Genomic DNA, 16,098 nt, shown 5'->3' on the forward strand with positions numbered 1-16,098 from the left:
CAGACTCTAATATAACCTTAGATACAATCAGTGTAAACAGACACTCACAGACTGTCACTCATCCATGGAGTTACTCACACACCTAGTCAGTCATGCAAATAATCAATCACACCTCCATTTCCTCAACTATACAGTTATACAAAATTTACTTATTCAAACATATACTAACACATATTTACTCTATTATACAATCCCTGATACAAGTTCACAATGATCCATACAGCCACTCACACATTCACTGGCTCTTATGCACAGTTATTTATATATGTCAACTCTCACATGTACTGTGTTTTACATATGTACTTACTTTGACATGTAGCACTGAGATATCCATTCACTCACCAATGCACTCATGCACACAGTCAACCGCCCATACAGCTGTTTCCACATGCACTTTTGAAACCATACATCTAGTGAATCAACTGCTCACACATCTATGCACAGGGTCATACACCTCCCAGCCACCTACACACACACTCAGTATCCCATACAAATACTTGGGCAACCAATCAATAACCCATATAGTTACTCATATAGCTACTTATCAACACATGCAACAGTTTACAGAACAACAGACATAATGATGCACAAATTAAGACAGTTTAGTCACTAACCCATGCACTCAGTGAGACACATTTAATCACTCACTCATACAGTCAGTCATGCACCTACTAAATCCTTCATCCAGACACTTATATATCCACTCATTCTTCAATATGTAAGAGATATTTTAACTTTACAGAAACATACAGTCACTGCATGTTGTCATCAGTGATGTCATCAGTGATGTCATTTGAGATGTCATCAGTGATGTCATTTGAGATGTCATCAGTGATGTCATCAGTGATGTCACTAACCATGTCATGAATGATGTAATATGTGACATCATCAGCAGTGGATTGCGGGTGCGCGATATATAGTTAGCGCTTATAACTATATATGGAATTTCAATGGTTTTATGCGAGTAAAATAAGGTTTTGTAAATGCAAATCCCTAACTATATATGGCCTAAAACCAATGGTTTTTTCATTGAATTTTCAAGGTTTTGTAAATGCAAATTCCTAACTATATATCCACTATAACCTATGGTTTTTTCTGTGAATATATATATATATATATATATATATATATATATATATATATATTTATTTAACATATATGTTTTCACATATATGATTGCAAGTGCAAAAACGTTTCCTTCAGAGGAGAGACTAATATTGATACTCCACAAGAATCAAACTCTCCTGAAAACACTTCATCCCACGGTCAGACAGGTATCATCTCTGCTGGGCTTGATGGCCTCATGCATATTCATTGTTCCGAATGCCAGGCTACAGATGAGACCCTTACAGCAAGCTCTGAAGGACCAATGGCCTCCGGTCTCCAACTTTTGGGAGGACACTATAACCCTCCCTCACTCAGTCCAGATCTCCATAAGATGGTGGATACAACAATTTTCTGAAAGGAGTTCCTTTCCACCAGGAACTTTCCAAGAAAACTCTTGTCACAGATGCGTCCCTTCAGGGTTGGGGCGCACAAATGGGATCCCTTCAGGTCCAGGTGATGCGGTCAGAAAAGGAGCAACTTTACCACATCAACATGCTAAGACTCAAAGCAGTGCATCTGGCGCTCAAGGCATTCTTTCCCTCCATCACGTCGAATTCCCTGCTAGTTCAGATGGACAATACAACAATGATGTATTACCTGAACAAGCAAGGAGGGACCAGATCCAGACCCCTGTCTCTGGAGGCTCATGCGATCTGGAACTTGTCGATATCTGCAGTTCACCTTCCAGGCGCCCTCAATATCAAGCAGATGACCTAAGTCGAAACTTCGTCGAAGTGCACGACTGGGTGCTAAAAGACGAGATAGCTCAAGACCTCTTTTGTAGATGGGGCGCACCAGACCTAGATCAATTTACTGATGCAGGAAATGCAAAATGCTGCGCCTTTGCATCCAGATACCCTCAACCAGGCTCCAGGGGGAATGCACTGTTGATCGACTTGTTAAAGAAATTACTCCACGCCTTTCCAATAGTCTCTCTCATACCGCTGGTGATCAACAAACTTTACAAGTCCAGGACAGAGATGATCCTGATTGCACCACAGTGGCCTCGTCAGTGGTGGTACCCAGACCTGTTAAATCTGTCCAAGGTGCCTCACAGGAGATTTCCATGCCATCCGGATTTACTGGCCAAGTCAGGAGGGCACGTTTTTTCATCCCAACTTACCGTCACTGAAGTGGACAGCATGACTCCTGAGTTCCTCCAATATGGATACTTAGGCCTCTCGTAAGACTGTATGCAGATCTTTAACCTCATGCGCGCTAGCGGAATTCCGCTCCTGCGCTGAGATTTTTCAAAACACATGTTACGTGACGAGCTGGGCTCTTCATCAGCGTGCGAGGAGGCTACACCATGACGAGCCCAGCTCGTCATCAGCGTGGAAGGGGTTAAGGATGCGAGGAGGCCTTCAACGAGAAAGTCATATGCTTTCCAATGGAAGCGGTTTTATCCATGGGAACTAATGGTCATGACCCTATCCAGGGCCAAGAACAGGTTATTTTACCTTATCTATTCTACTTAGCTAAAGCAGGCTTACAGTTCTTTTCTATCAGAGTACATCTGGCAGCCATTTTAGCCTATAGAAAGTCTCCCACTCAGGCTTCTTTCTTTCAAATGCCAATTTTTAAAGACTTCCTTGAGAAGCTAAAAAAGATTTAGCCACCAATTAGGTTACCTTCTCCTACCTGGGAACTTAATGTGGTCCTATCTAAATTATTGCCGCCCCCCACCCATTTGAACCCATTCACAAAGCTTCTCTACAATACCCCTTGTAGAAGACCGCCTTTCTAGTGGCGATTACATCTTCTCGCAGGGTGAGCGAGATGTAGGCCTTATGCTCTACATAGCCTTATCTCGATTTCCATGCTAGCAGAGTGGTGTTGAGGACTCATCCGAGTTTACTTCCTAAGGTGATCTCGGAGTATCATATTAATCAGTCGATAACTCTTCGCAAATTTGTTCCTAAGATTACCACGCCTGCTGAGAGGGCGTTAGAATTTCAACACTCTTAACCACATCGCTGCTAAGGCTTTTCCCCTCTTATGCTGGAAGCTCATCAAGTCCATTGATCATGACGAGCTCAGCTCGTCATCAGCACAGCTCAACCGTGCTGCATGACGAGCTGAGCTCATCATGAGCATGGAAGGGGTTAAGATCCAGAAAATATATCTGGATATAACATGGGGTATAAGAAAGTCGGTCCATTTCTTTGTTAACTATGGTCCATTACACACTGGTTTCCCCTCCTCTAAAAGGTCCATTGCTTGATGGATAGTGTCTTGCATCATGTTATGCTATCAGCTAGTACACAAACAGCTCCCTGGCAGGCTGATGGCTCACTCAACGAGAGGTAAAGCTGCTACTAAAGCTATGCTTGAAAACTTACCTATCTAAGAGATCTGCAAAGCAGCCACGTGGCGTTCAGTCCACACATTTGCATGCCGTTACTGCTCAGATTCCGATACTCAGGCAGATGCTAAGTTTGGACAAGCATCCTTTAGAAATTTATTTGGGTAATACATGATTGAAAACAGGTTTTGAAATTCGTCCTCAGGGTTCAGGGATGGGCTTGCTACTCTATTCAGTGCTGATGACTATTGATGAGTATCCCCTGGAAGAGAAGTATACATTACTTACCTGTAATCCTAGTTACCTTGCAGGGGTATTCTTATCAAAGTCATAAGCAACCCTCCCTCCTCCCCGGACGAATACCATGTCTATAGGAATATATCTGCTGCTCATGTTATGAATACAATGTTATACGCCGTCAAAAAGACATGACCCAACTGTCACCTATGGGACCTGATGGGAGCCTGGATGTCTTAAAGGCACGGCGCCTCTGAGTGTTCTATTTGCAGCCTTCTAGGCTATTCTGCCTACTATTACCTTGCCTTTTTCCTTTGAAAATAAAGGCTATGTTCAAAAAAAAGTTAAAGGCATTTTCTCTGCGTCATGAAAATGTTATTTCTTATGTTTAAGTATTTGAAATGAGAACCATTCCAATGCAATGTTGGCATATTGGAGTCTAGTATTATGGTTTAGACTGCATATTTTAAATATGCATATTAGATATATATTCATATATATATATAGGTGTATCACTTTCTTCCGTCATCAATCGGATTGCTCCAAGTACAGATACGGACCCGAAGTTGAGTGCAAAAAGTTGTTTATTCCTTTGTCGCCATATACAAGTGTAAATGCATATATTTTTGTTATTGCTCCAGGGTCCCTGCATGTGGGTGGGACTATTCAGTGCTTATGACTTTGATGAGTATACCCCTGGAAGAGAACTAGGATTAAGGTAAGTAACTTATCCTTCCCACTTCCGCCTACACCACAGAAAACCCGCTTGACCGCACCCACTTGCATGCTTGCTTCTAAACGCACAAACACACAGCAAACACCACCGAAATTTGGGACCTGCTGAGCAGCGATGCATCAGACATCCTATTCATCATTAAAACCGGACTCAACACCACATCGGCTCCTGACATCGCCACGGCAATCCGAGTGGGCTACAAGATCGCTTGACAGGAACGCCTTCACAAGCTAGGAGGAGGTCTCAGTAATTTAAAGGAATTTTTCAATTCCACAGAGAACGCTACTACATTCTTGAAACATCTGCACTTCAAACTAGGCCTGGGTGGCAAATTCCGTTCCACTCGCGGAATTTGGGTAATTTTGCGTTCCGCGGAGAATGCCAAATTGCCCAAAATCCTGCGTTCCGCTGCTTCCCGGAATTTTTTGCTTGTTTGCGTTCTCAAAATGCCTGTTCGCAATAGGTTTCTCCCCGAGCACGCAAACAGTGATCGCGAACAGGAAAAAAGCATCGCAAACAGCAATTCTGCGTGTTCGCGGAATTTCTGCATGTTCGCTGAGATTTTTTACCGTTTCGCGGAACATTGCGCGACTACGCAAATTCCGCCCACCCCTACTTCAAACTGCAAATCTCTGAAAACTTCACCCTGAAAGGGACCCTTGCCTACCTACCACCTTCGCCAGCCACATCGCCGACTTTATCGCCCGCTCACTATAAACTCCAGAGCCTACAACCTCCTCAGCGACCTTAACTTCCATCTGGAAGACAGAAACTAGCCCTTCTCCATGCTGTTCTTGAAATCTTGGGAAACATTGCTCTCACCCAGCTTGTTTCTGGACCAACACATACTGCTGGACATACACTGGACCCCATCTTCACCAGCAACGAGAGTATCAAATATAACTCCACCACGCCGCCCACATGGATCGACCATTCCATTATCCATTTCCAAATCTGCACACCGTAAGTCAACACTGCAACCAGTATCAACATTCCAAGCTGGGGTAGAATCCCAGATGCAGACTTGCTCAAAGTCCTCAGCCCGGAGCAACCAAGCCCCACAGATAACCTTGACAAGGATACCGACAGCTTCAACAACTGGATCAAGAACTGCTCAGACTCCCTCGCACTCATCAAACACAGCAAGCAAAGAAGATCCAAAAGCAGGCCAGCTGGTACACAGAAGACCTCCAAGAAACCAAATGAAACTGCAAACAGCTTGAATGAAAATCGAGGCCCTACAACTAAACCATAGATAGAACGATCTACAAAACTGTACTCCAACACTATCACCTGCAAATAATAGACACCAAGAAAAAGAGCTTGAGGACCACGTTGAAGGAAATTCCAACAGTTGCAATGAGATCTTCCTTTTAGAACCTGATGTACTCAAATTAAGCTTTAGTTTTAGTCAGCATCTGCATTGTGACACGTAATTATTTTTGTGCTACGACAGATATACTAAAATGTATCGCATTCTGTAGGATTCAGAGAATCCCCACCCCACTTATTACTGAGGCAGGGATTCTGTTTGTGAATCCCTACAAATGCTAGCGGATGCAGGAATTGAGACCTGCAATGGACAGAAGACCTCTATCCCCCTTTTCACCTTAGCTGTTTTTATTAATTGCAGCCTCGACACTTAAAGATAAAGGAGCTTCAATTAAAAAAAACTGACGCGAAGGGTAATGGGGGAAGCATGCAGCAGACACGACAAACCAATACTCCCCCAAAGCCTGAGTCACATTACAAAAGCTGATGTTGTCCCTCACTGACAGCTTCCACATTGCGAATGCAATAACACCACTTTTGATGTGTTAATATGTCATCAATAGTTTAGCATCACAGTTGTAGTCACAAAGCAGTGATGCATTTTATTGCAATTTGTAAGGCACCACTTTTATGCCCCTCCTCATTCCCAATTTCAAGGAATCACATTGTGTACATTTTTGCTCATAATGTTCCTTGTGTACATTGTGACTCTGTCTTTTTCAGTTACAAAAACTGTGATTTTGTGACTCGACACTTTGCGACTACAAACCCCCAGGATTCATGAAGCCATTTGTTCTCCCTCCCTTTTTGGCTGCATCATTGATTGTGTCTTATCACCTGAACGTTATTACTTCACTGATGGGCAGTTTGATATTGGAATTTTTAAAGACATGGCTATTAATTTCTGCTCGATGTCACAATATGCTTCTGGCTCGTCACTGCTGATCAGATGAAAAAGGTTTAGTATTTTTTTTTTTTTTGGTAGACCTTTATTGCACATTATACATATACACAGCGGTGTGCCTACAACCCACTGGTAGGGCCGGCCGCAATCAGTGTACCAGCCAAGGTAGACGAGCCTAGGAACAGACATCACTGGTATAAGTGTTTAGCTTAGAAAGGCACAGCTCATATAGGCACAATAGATGTTCAGAATGAAATGTTCAAAGTACACCAGAAGACTGTGGCCGTATCGCCCTCATGGAATCTCGGTCTCATTTTACAGTTTTGAAGAACCAAACTCAGGCAATAACAGATTCCAACTCCCCCCCAACCCTCCCGATCCTGGTCCTTGTGAGTATTCCGAGACTGTGAGGTACAGTGTCCAAGAGGTAATCAACCCCAGAGGTGGCAGATGGTCACCAAACAGGGTAGGCAGTCATTGACAGGTCTATCCACCATGGTACAAACAACAGCGGGCATACGTATGGCAGTTAGGTCACGCTGTCCATCTATGTTGCATGTGGAACCTCCAAATAGATCCACAGCTCAGTCACACTACGCAGGACAGACGGCACACGTTCACTCAGTCAGCGCTCATTCGGGCTCACCGCCTCCTTCCGATAAGTCGGCACTCATACTCCTCTCGCTATCAGTGTCATCCAGGGAAAGCATATAGAGCGTAAATGGAGCCCATATATCCCGTGGTCGCGCCTTCACTGGCAGTCCCTCATAGTAGCAATTCAGTTGATCCCTGCAGTAAGCCATGTCCTTCAGCCACAGCTGAACATCAGGCGCTCTCCTCCCTCCCCATCCCATAGCAACTCTCCGTTTAGCCAATTGGAGTGCCAACACAACGATCCGTCTAGACTTTGCTGATATGCCAGAAGCAATTCCCAGGAGGCAAAGGCGCACATCCAACGCAACTTCAGTTGATGTCATGGCAGTGAGCGTCTCAGACACCGCCTTCCAGAAGTCATACACACGTGAGAATCCCCAGGCCAGGTGCACAAAGTCAGCGTCATCCTCTCCGCACCGGACACACTGAGCAGACGCTCGAAGGCCAAACCAAACCAGCTGAACCGGTGTGCAGTACCACTGATGTATAAACTTATAATGCAGAAGACGAAAATTACCATTAATCACATATCCCCCAGTCATAGCACAACATTCGGTCCACTCGTCATCACTCAACGGTTCTGGGAGACTCCTATCCCATCTGGCCCTAGCTAGGACTGCACCCCCGCCCTCATCTTCCTGCGCAGCTCGATATAGTTTAGAAAGCAATTTAGCCCTGTCCGTGGCAGTGTAAAGCAACTGTAAAGCCCCGAGCGCCAACGGCTCCTCCGGGTATGTTGGATAGAGAGCATGTACAGCAGCCCGAAGTCTAACGTAAAAAGGTTTAGTATAATGATGTTTAGTTTAGTATCTTTTTTTACTGCCATTTCATACCACCCTCCAGAAAGTGGATATACTTGTCAGTCATTTAAGATGTTTACTAATTTATGTGGTTTGGATTCACATTGTACAAAGTCTCTTCATTGCCATTTTCTTACACTAATTATCTTAGAAAAAGGCAGTTATTTTCTTAACTAATTTCTAGGTGGTGCATTGTACTTCACCATGTTATGTGTTGTGTTGCATAGGATACTTTTCTAGTATCCATTGACTGACATTTGCCTCAACCCAATCCACAGGACTCCCTGCTGAAACTAGAGAACTACAGGCAGTGTTTTGAGTGCTCCGAGGTTTCCCTGAATGAGGCCATGCAGCAAATGTTGAACTTGACGGAAGCTACGGGCAAGGAGGAGTGGGTTGCAACGATCACTCAGCTGCTGACTGGTATTGATCGCTCCCTGTCTGCTGACAGTGGCTTCCTGAGAGAGAATTCCATCACTCCAGGCCTTATCCGACTCTCAAACAATCTCATCCAGGTAATAAGGACACTTCTAGGGGTAGGAGATGGTTTGGGGTTGGCAAATTTGTAATTTACACAGCTTCAAATGTCGTTATTCGCCTAACCGTTCTGTTAGTTTCACCTTATAATTCTTCTCTAGCACAGAGTCCCCGTCCTTTGCCTATTTAATATCTATAAATCAATATCTCATGTGTCTTGCTCTGCCCACACAAGTCATCTTTTTATGATTAGAAAATGCGGGCATAATTGTCTGGAGAGAGAGAGTTTACTGTTTGACTTCATTACTTTCATGCATCAATTCTCAAATCCTCTTTAACTTTCATACATCAGTTCTCGTCTCAGGACGTGAAAGTTAAAATGATGCTATATGTGTAAAAATAAGTGCAAGAAAAAAACCACAAGTTGTGAGAATTACCTCAGTTGTGAGGAACCTGTGTAGTTTGTATTTTAAAAGAACCACGCCCCATAGGTCTCGGGAGGGGGTGGAGGCGACAATGGCACACTGCCCGCAACGCCTAGCACCCGCTCGGCACCTAGCTGCTCCTGCTTCGGAACACAGGTTCCTCACAACTGAGGTAATTCCCACAACTTGTGGTTTGTTTTCTTGCACTTATTTTTACACATTTAGCATCATTTTAACTTACACGTCCTCTGCTTAGGGTGGGCCTTAGCGCGCCCATACCGCCGAGGTACACGCAACACGATCCTGAAAAAAGCCCAGTAAATCATACACTTAAATGGGCAGAAACATGTTGACCCCACTATAAGTGGAAACTTCCATCATAATTTATGGTAGTTTTCCCACATATATCTTTTAACCATGTCTAAACTGACCAGTGATTAATTTTTTTTTGTTTGGTACAGTTTCAGACATTTTTAAATCACTTTTTCACATCACTGTCACAAAAACCAGCTCCGCAGTAATCTGGCGTTGTAGCACACCAGGGAGGCATTCGGCTTCTCCTGGTGGGCCTGATGATGAAGCATGTCACCAACCAGGTTGGTGAGTGAGGGCTTCCAAAAAATCCCTAAAAGATTTCCAGTGTGTCCTTAGAAGGGAATTTCTAACAGTGCCTCAGTGTTCATACACAGATCTTTTTGCGCATGACACTCTCCTTTTTGTTTGATACATTCAACCCGGGGGACTGAGAGTGTCTCTTTGCCCTCTCTCTATTTGTTTTTGAACTTTCTGCCTTACCCACAAGCTCAGCTGTGCTACTGCGATGTCCATGTCCTCTCACTCGAAATGCTCTGTGGCATCTTCCAGTTGCCTGATGTATAATAAAAATGTTCTTGAAAATCAATAAAACCTGTGCATTGTTTTTAGCTCTTTTTTTACATTTATCAGTATTTAGTACTTATGTATTTAACTGAGACTTCAATGGCAAAGATGGAATCTATTTAACATCGTACCTTTATTCGCATGCCTTGGTTAGTAGAAACTCTACTTCTTTTTAGGATTAATGAGGGCTTTGTACATAATAAGAAATGTCTTTAATATCGACTGAAATGGGTGCACATTTTAACTGATGATGGTCATTGTCCGATTTCCTAGCTGGTCTAGGTTTGATTAGTAAAATCCCTAACTGACAACTTGCTATAATACTGACACTAAACACCTGCTTTTTTGTGCTGTCTATGAGCATGGCATACCTATTTGAATGTCAACTTTGTTTGCTCTTGCATGCCTTTGTGGTTCACTTTTTGTCCTACTAAATTTGCCCCTTTTTTCTTTGAACACTCAGAAACAATTCTGTGTAAGTAGTTTGTGCCCATCAACTTCTGCTCTGCTGCAGAAAGGCAGCAAAAGGCACCTTTTCTGCTGTGAACAATCTTGTCAGCTTCATTGCCACCAGTAATAGATATTTCCTTTTCAATTGGAGATTTTTGAGAGCACTACCAGAAACCCTGCAGTGGCATCAGAGCACATTTATATACGGAGGCAATTGTCCGAACAGGAAGGAGAGGGTAAAAAAACAACTGCTATCATATGGCCCCAGCATGATGTCAAAGCTCCTTATTGAGTTAGAGTCCTGATTACCATGATGGAAGAGGCAAAGTCGGCGTTGGGTGTTTTGCTATAAGTTTTCCCCTTCTGGCATCCATCATGCCACTGTACAAGCTTCCTGTTTTCCAAATGACTTTTACCAGTTGGTGCAGGCCAAATAGCTGACATCTGGAAGCATGTTTTAGGGGTTGTAGTCTAGTAGGCATGCTGATCATTGCTCTCTTTGTCTTTCAAATGTCTCTTGCTTTGATACAATTTCTCTAGCATGGTTCCCATGAATCATCTGTTTCTGTTCCAAGCTAATTGACTGCAGCATGGCGATCCAAGAAGAGCCGGCTGGAGGAGGACCCAAAGAGCTGCTAGTGTCCTCAGTGCTGCCATGGATCATTCTACACAGGATCATCCAGCATGAGGAGGATGCCTTCCGGTCACTCTGCCAGCAGAGACTCCAGAGCCAGGTTGGGGAAGGTAAAGTTCATTTATGCTTACTTTGTGAGCTGTTTGGTGAGCAGTTTTCAGAAATGACGAACGTTACTAGGCTGGTGTGTGGCTGTGGTATTTGTCGGACAGGCTCTGCATATATATGTTTGCAGATGTTTATTGTGCAAGTAGTGTCAAATAGAAAATAAATATAAATTCACTAGGTTGTTTTCTTGATTGCTTTACTTATCTTTCTTCTTTTCAAAGCAAATAACTATTAACACCCCTGATTTGGGTGCCCTGAATGCTGAGTGATGTTTCAGAACAGACAGATGACCAAGCTGGGCACCTGCAGTAGAGATCTGTGTTCATCGTTTAGTTCTGCGGTTTGAATTCCATGATCGAAAGAACCAGCTCTTAATTCTTTTAAAGTTGATAAATTATTGAATGACAGAAACCTGTGTAACTGTGCACTTTGTTATGCTAGAGATTTTTTAGACCAAGTTTATATTTAGGGTTTTATGATTAAAAATAAATTACAGTTTAAAACTTGGCAAGGGACAAAGCAGAGCCATGTGGTAGACCATATATAGAGAGGAAGGGACATAGTTTAGGACTCATCAGACCACGATTATTTAGAAAGCAAAGAATAAACTATGGTAAAGCAGGCCCATTTCAGCTTAATAGAATGGCCACTGTGTCAAAAGGAGCGGATAAATCAACCAGACTTGTCTCTATGCACCAAACTAAGGGGCTCATTATGATGGCAGAAGGACCGCCACCGCCGTGCCGACGGTGGCTATCCTTCTGCCATCATACAGAAAATTCCCACTGCCAAATTAGGATGGTGGTGGGAATCACAATGGTTCCGTGGCGGACGGAAAGTCCGTCTGCTATGGTTCCGCAAGGTGGTCCTTTTCCGGCTGCCCTGCTGAACCCGGGCAACATTGTGTTGGTGACGTGCAGGCACTGCCGTAGGGAATACGGTATCCCTTTCCGCCTGTCCTTTTGCGGCGGATATCCTGCTGCAAAAAGACAGGCGGAGACTGCCTTTGGGGGCCCGTTACGGGCCCCGCCCCCACTGTGTGTGGGGGGGTGCACTTTGGGGGTACGCATGGTTCCCCCTGCAGTTCCATGCACCCAGTTGCAGGCACCGCATGGTGCCTGCCACGTGGTGCAGGGAAATGCGTTGCATGCACCTTTATCATTGTGGACTGTGCTGCAGCCAGCAGTAGCACCATCCGCAATGATAAAGGCCCAAGGTGCGCCCGCCAGAATGACCGGCACATCCTAATAGCAGTGGTGGGACCGCCGCATGTCTGGCGGGTGGTTTCAAACACTGCTATGGTGGCGGGCTGACCAAGTCCGCCCGCCATCATAATGAGCCCCTAAGAGTGCAAACAAGTAATAATTCCACCTCCGGGATCACATCAAGAAAACATTGCAGAGAAGAATCGGAGATTGCGGTTTTCCCCTCCCCCAGAAAACATGGTAGCATTAGGGAGACAAATAATTGTTAGGGATATCCACGCACCACCCTCCCAACTACCCCTGGAACTGAGTAATCTAGATGCCCATCTTTACTTTTCTGTGGGGGTGCACGGAGCACCTCAGAGGGTTTCCATCCTGCTTGCTTTCATTGATGCCACATGCAGTTAGCCTCCATTGCAAATCGAAGTGCTAACAATATAGTTGGAACTGCCAATGACCAACGGACTGGGCCTCTATACTGGGAACAGAGATTCTGGGACATATAGTGGTTTATGCTCTGAATGGTAAGCAAAAGGCACAGAATCGCCACAGATTATGTGTTGCATGCTCAAAGATACCATAAAAGGCATAAAGGGCTGGTGTACCTTAGTCGAATAGTAGCCAGTTACAAATGATTAGAGATTTTGGTGTAGATTTGGTGCCTGAGACTTTTGAAGCAGCCACTGAATACAGTGAAAAAGTGTAGGAGTGAAGTCCGATCCACCAGGCTTTACGTAGCTTCCTGGGTTCTAGACTTACGAGAACTTCATTTCTGAGCTTGGTCACTTGCAGTAAAGTGATCAAAATGTTGAAGTCCATCTTCAAACCAGTGAAGTAATGCTTCCTTCAACTGGTTTAAAAATGAGTAAATTCATATTCGAGGCATGTGGACTGCTGAATTCATATCTGTGCATAGATCGCCGCCTAGTGTTGGGTCCGGATGATTGCACATTGTTGTCCTGGAAGAGTCTTCGAAGTATCACGAGATAGGTGGCTCCTCCCCTGGACTACAGTGCGCATGGGCATCTTCTCCATCTTCAGATTGTTTTTTTCCGCCATTGGATTCGGATGTACTTTCTTGACTCAAGTTCGGAATCGGTATAAAACACTTTTCGCAAGGCCAAAAGGCCTTCGGGCGTCGGTATTGTCTCATTAGGTGCCTGTACTCATCTAGTTCTTTCAACAGGACGTCGAAGGCCGTTTGCCTTTTCGACACCAAAGGCCCGAACTACGACGACGATGGAACGGAGCCCGTTCAAGAGGTGCCCCGTCTGCAACTCCAAATACCCTCACATTGATGTGCACCCAGTGTGCAATAAATGTTTATCCCCGGACCAAGACGAGGCCAGCTGTATGGCCTGTTCCAAGTTCTGGTCGAAGAAGACGCTTCAAATTCGATGCGCCGCTCGACAGTCGGCGCAGAAAGCGGCGCCTGACCAGGAGAACATCTTCGAGGCCAATGACGATGAAGGCGTCGATGAAGAGGATCCTGAACAGCAGTCGGACCCCGCGTCGGAGCAAGACTCTAACTTCGGTATGGACGACGATGAAGACTACGTCCATGATAAAGACGTTGTCGAGGTAGGAGACGACGCAGAGGCCATCGGAGCCGTCGATGACGACTCGAGCGATGAGCAAGGCCGACCCGCTGTCGCGGGGCCTAATATTGACACTGTGCTCTCTAAGGCTCAGGTCGAGGCATCGCCGGAAGGCCTTAGCCGAGATCTTAATCCACATTTTCCCGCAGGGCTCCTCTTTGTCTCCCCTCCTTTTTAATTTGTACCTGGTCCCTTTAATCCGTTCTCTTCGTGGGTCTTCATTTAATTACGCGGATGACATTCAACTGGTCTTTACCATTGATTCCTCTGACGAATCAATTACTACTTTTCAAAACACGCTCTGCTTCATTAGCAATTGGATGAGCTCAAACCACCTGAAGCTCAACCCCGACAAGACCGAGCTGGTTCTTGTCGGGGGACCCTCCAATCCTTGGCAACCTTCCTTTTGGCCGGCAAGTCTGGGCAGCCCCCCTTGCCCAGTTAATTCAGCCAAAAGCCTGGGAGTCGTCATTAGTAACGATCTTTCTATGACGCCCCAGATCAGCGCAGTAGTGTCCTCCAGCCACTTCCAACTCAGGAAAATTCGCAAAATCTCTCGCCTACTCACTACCGAGGCCCTTACTCTGGCCCTGCTTGCGTTAGTTATTTCTAGGCTTGACTACGCAAACGCACTGTATGTAGGCATTCCTGACTACCAACTCAAGAGACTTCAGTTGATCCAAAATCAGGCTGCTCGCCTGATTTACCACCAACCTAGAGATCAACACGTTCGTCCTCTCCTAAAAAGTCTCCACTGGCTCCCGGTATCCGCTCGCTGTAAGTTCAAGTTAGGCTGCATCATTTCAAAATCTCTTGCAGGCCACGGTCCCTTTTTTATTTCCTCCCTTCTCCACCCGTATGCTCCTCCTCGCAATCTTAGGTCATCCCATATGGCCCTGCTATCAGTTCCCAGATTTAAGAGGAAGAAACACGGTGGCCTTAGGTTTTCATTTTTACCTCCATCTTTTTGGAACTCCCTTCCCCTTCCTCTTAGGTTGCCTTCTCCATATTCCAGGTTCAGATCCCTTCTCAAAACCTTCCTCTTTACCGAGTCCTATAATTAGTTTCCGCTCTCACGCTCTCTTCACTGCTCCCTCAGCACAAGCGCCAAGAAACCTAATGGTGTTTTAACATAACATAACATAACATTCTATAGCCCCGCGTCAAGGCCCGGCTAAGAATACTTCCAAGGAGCCATCGGTCGATCCACCAAAACCGAAACCGAAACCAACAGAGCTGAAACCGAAACTGTTAAAAACAGTCCTCGGATCGACGCCATCGGACTCCTCTGCTCCAGTCAAGTCTAAAAGTGTCATCGACCCCTCGGGGTCACAAGAGGGCGTCGGCCCGAAGAGCGGGGCGCCGAAGCCAGTCTCTACGGTGAAGCACGTCACTCTGACGCCGTCGACGTCCAAACATGGCGACACTGGCAAAGGACTACAGGCTAAAAAGACTGTCGAACCGAAGCTTACGGCCTCCAAGCCAATGTTAAGCAAGAGCCTCGAGTCAAAGACCAAACCCGACCCGAAAGAACATATCGCGTCGAAGCCCAAGGCCGTACCTGCTGCGCACCATGAGCTCGAGTCGACGCAAGACTGCAAGCAAGCTGGTGATCCATCGAAGCCGATTGGATCGAAGACGACGTTAATCTAAAAAAAGGTCGGTTCATCTTCGGTGATTCCTCCACCAATTAAATACGGACTGCCCCCGACCGCTCGACCCAAAGCGTTTGAGCCACAAAAAAGCACTGAAACATCCAAAAAGGTGTCGGGACTTTCCAGGTCTCAGTCCATTCCGGAGGAGGTGGTGTTCCAGGCACCCACGTATGATAATCAGTTGAAGCCTTCCATCGACTCGGATTCTAGCAGGCTCACCATTCATAAACAGATAATCGCTCCAGAACATCCCTTGGAGTCATACAAGATCCCTCTCAAAAGAAAAAGGGATTCTGCCACCTCACCTGTTCTTTTTGAACCTGTGGAGTCATATACCCAGCACTATGCCTATTCTCCCACACGCACCAACGAGGATGTGGGGGAAGGTTACAATGAGGATGAATTTACTTATCCTGCTGACATGGATCAAGAGGAACCTTAACCTTGGACTGACCCTGTTGACCCTGATGAGCCACACACTACGCCTGATACTCAGTCCTATAATGTCAAAACATCGCCTACTGAAGACACGGCGGCGTTTAATGCTTTAATTGAAAGGGCGGCAAATAACCATGACGTGGAAATGCACGCTGACCCAGTGGAGGAGGACTTTGTTTGATACTTTCTTCACCTCAGAAAGATCAGTAAAGAC

General features: G+C 45.3%; 1 protein-coding gene across 4 annotated transcripts in view; it reads left to right on the forward strand.

The window, feature by feature from the left end:
* The window catches only part of CABIN1 (calcineurin binding protein 1), a 1,446,726-nt gene that overhangs the window by 540,271 nt on the left and 890,357 nt on the right, over nt 1-16,098 (forward strand). For all 4 annotated transcript variants that reach the window (XM_086942778.1, XM_086942776.1, XM_086942775.1 and 1 more), the window contains exons 18-19: nt 8,294-8,530; nt 10,822-10,990. In XM_086942778.1, the coding sequence (XP_086798904.1) occupies nt 8,294-8,530; nt 10,822-10,990 (406 nt within the window). The remainder of the gene's footprint in view (nt 1-8,293; nt 8,531-10,821; nt 10,991-16,098) is intronic.

This window comes from Lissotriton vulgaris, chromosome 11 (genome assembly GCF_964263255.1).
Source record: "Lissotriton vulgaris chromosome 11, aLisVul1.2, whole genome shotgun sequence".
Classification (NCBI taxonomy): domain Eukaryota; kingdom Metazoa; phylum Chordata; class Amphibia; order Caudata; family Salamandridae; genus Lissotriton; species Lissotriton vulgaris.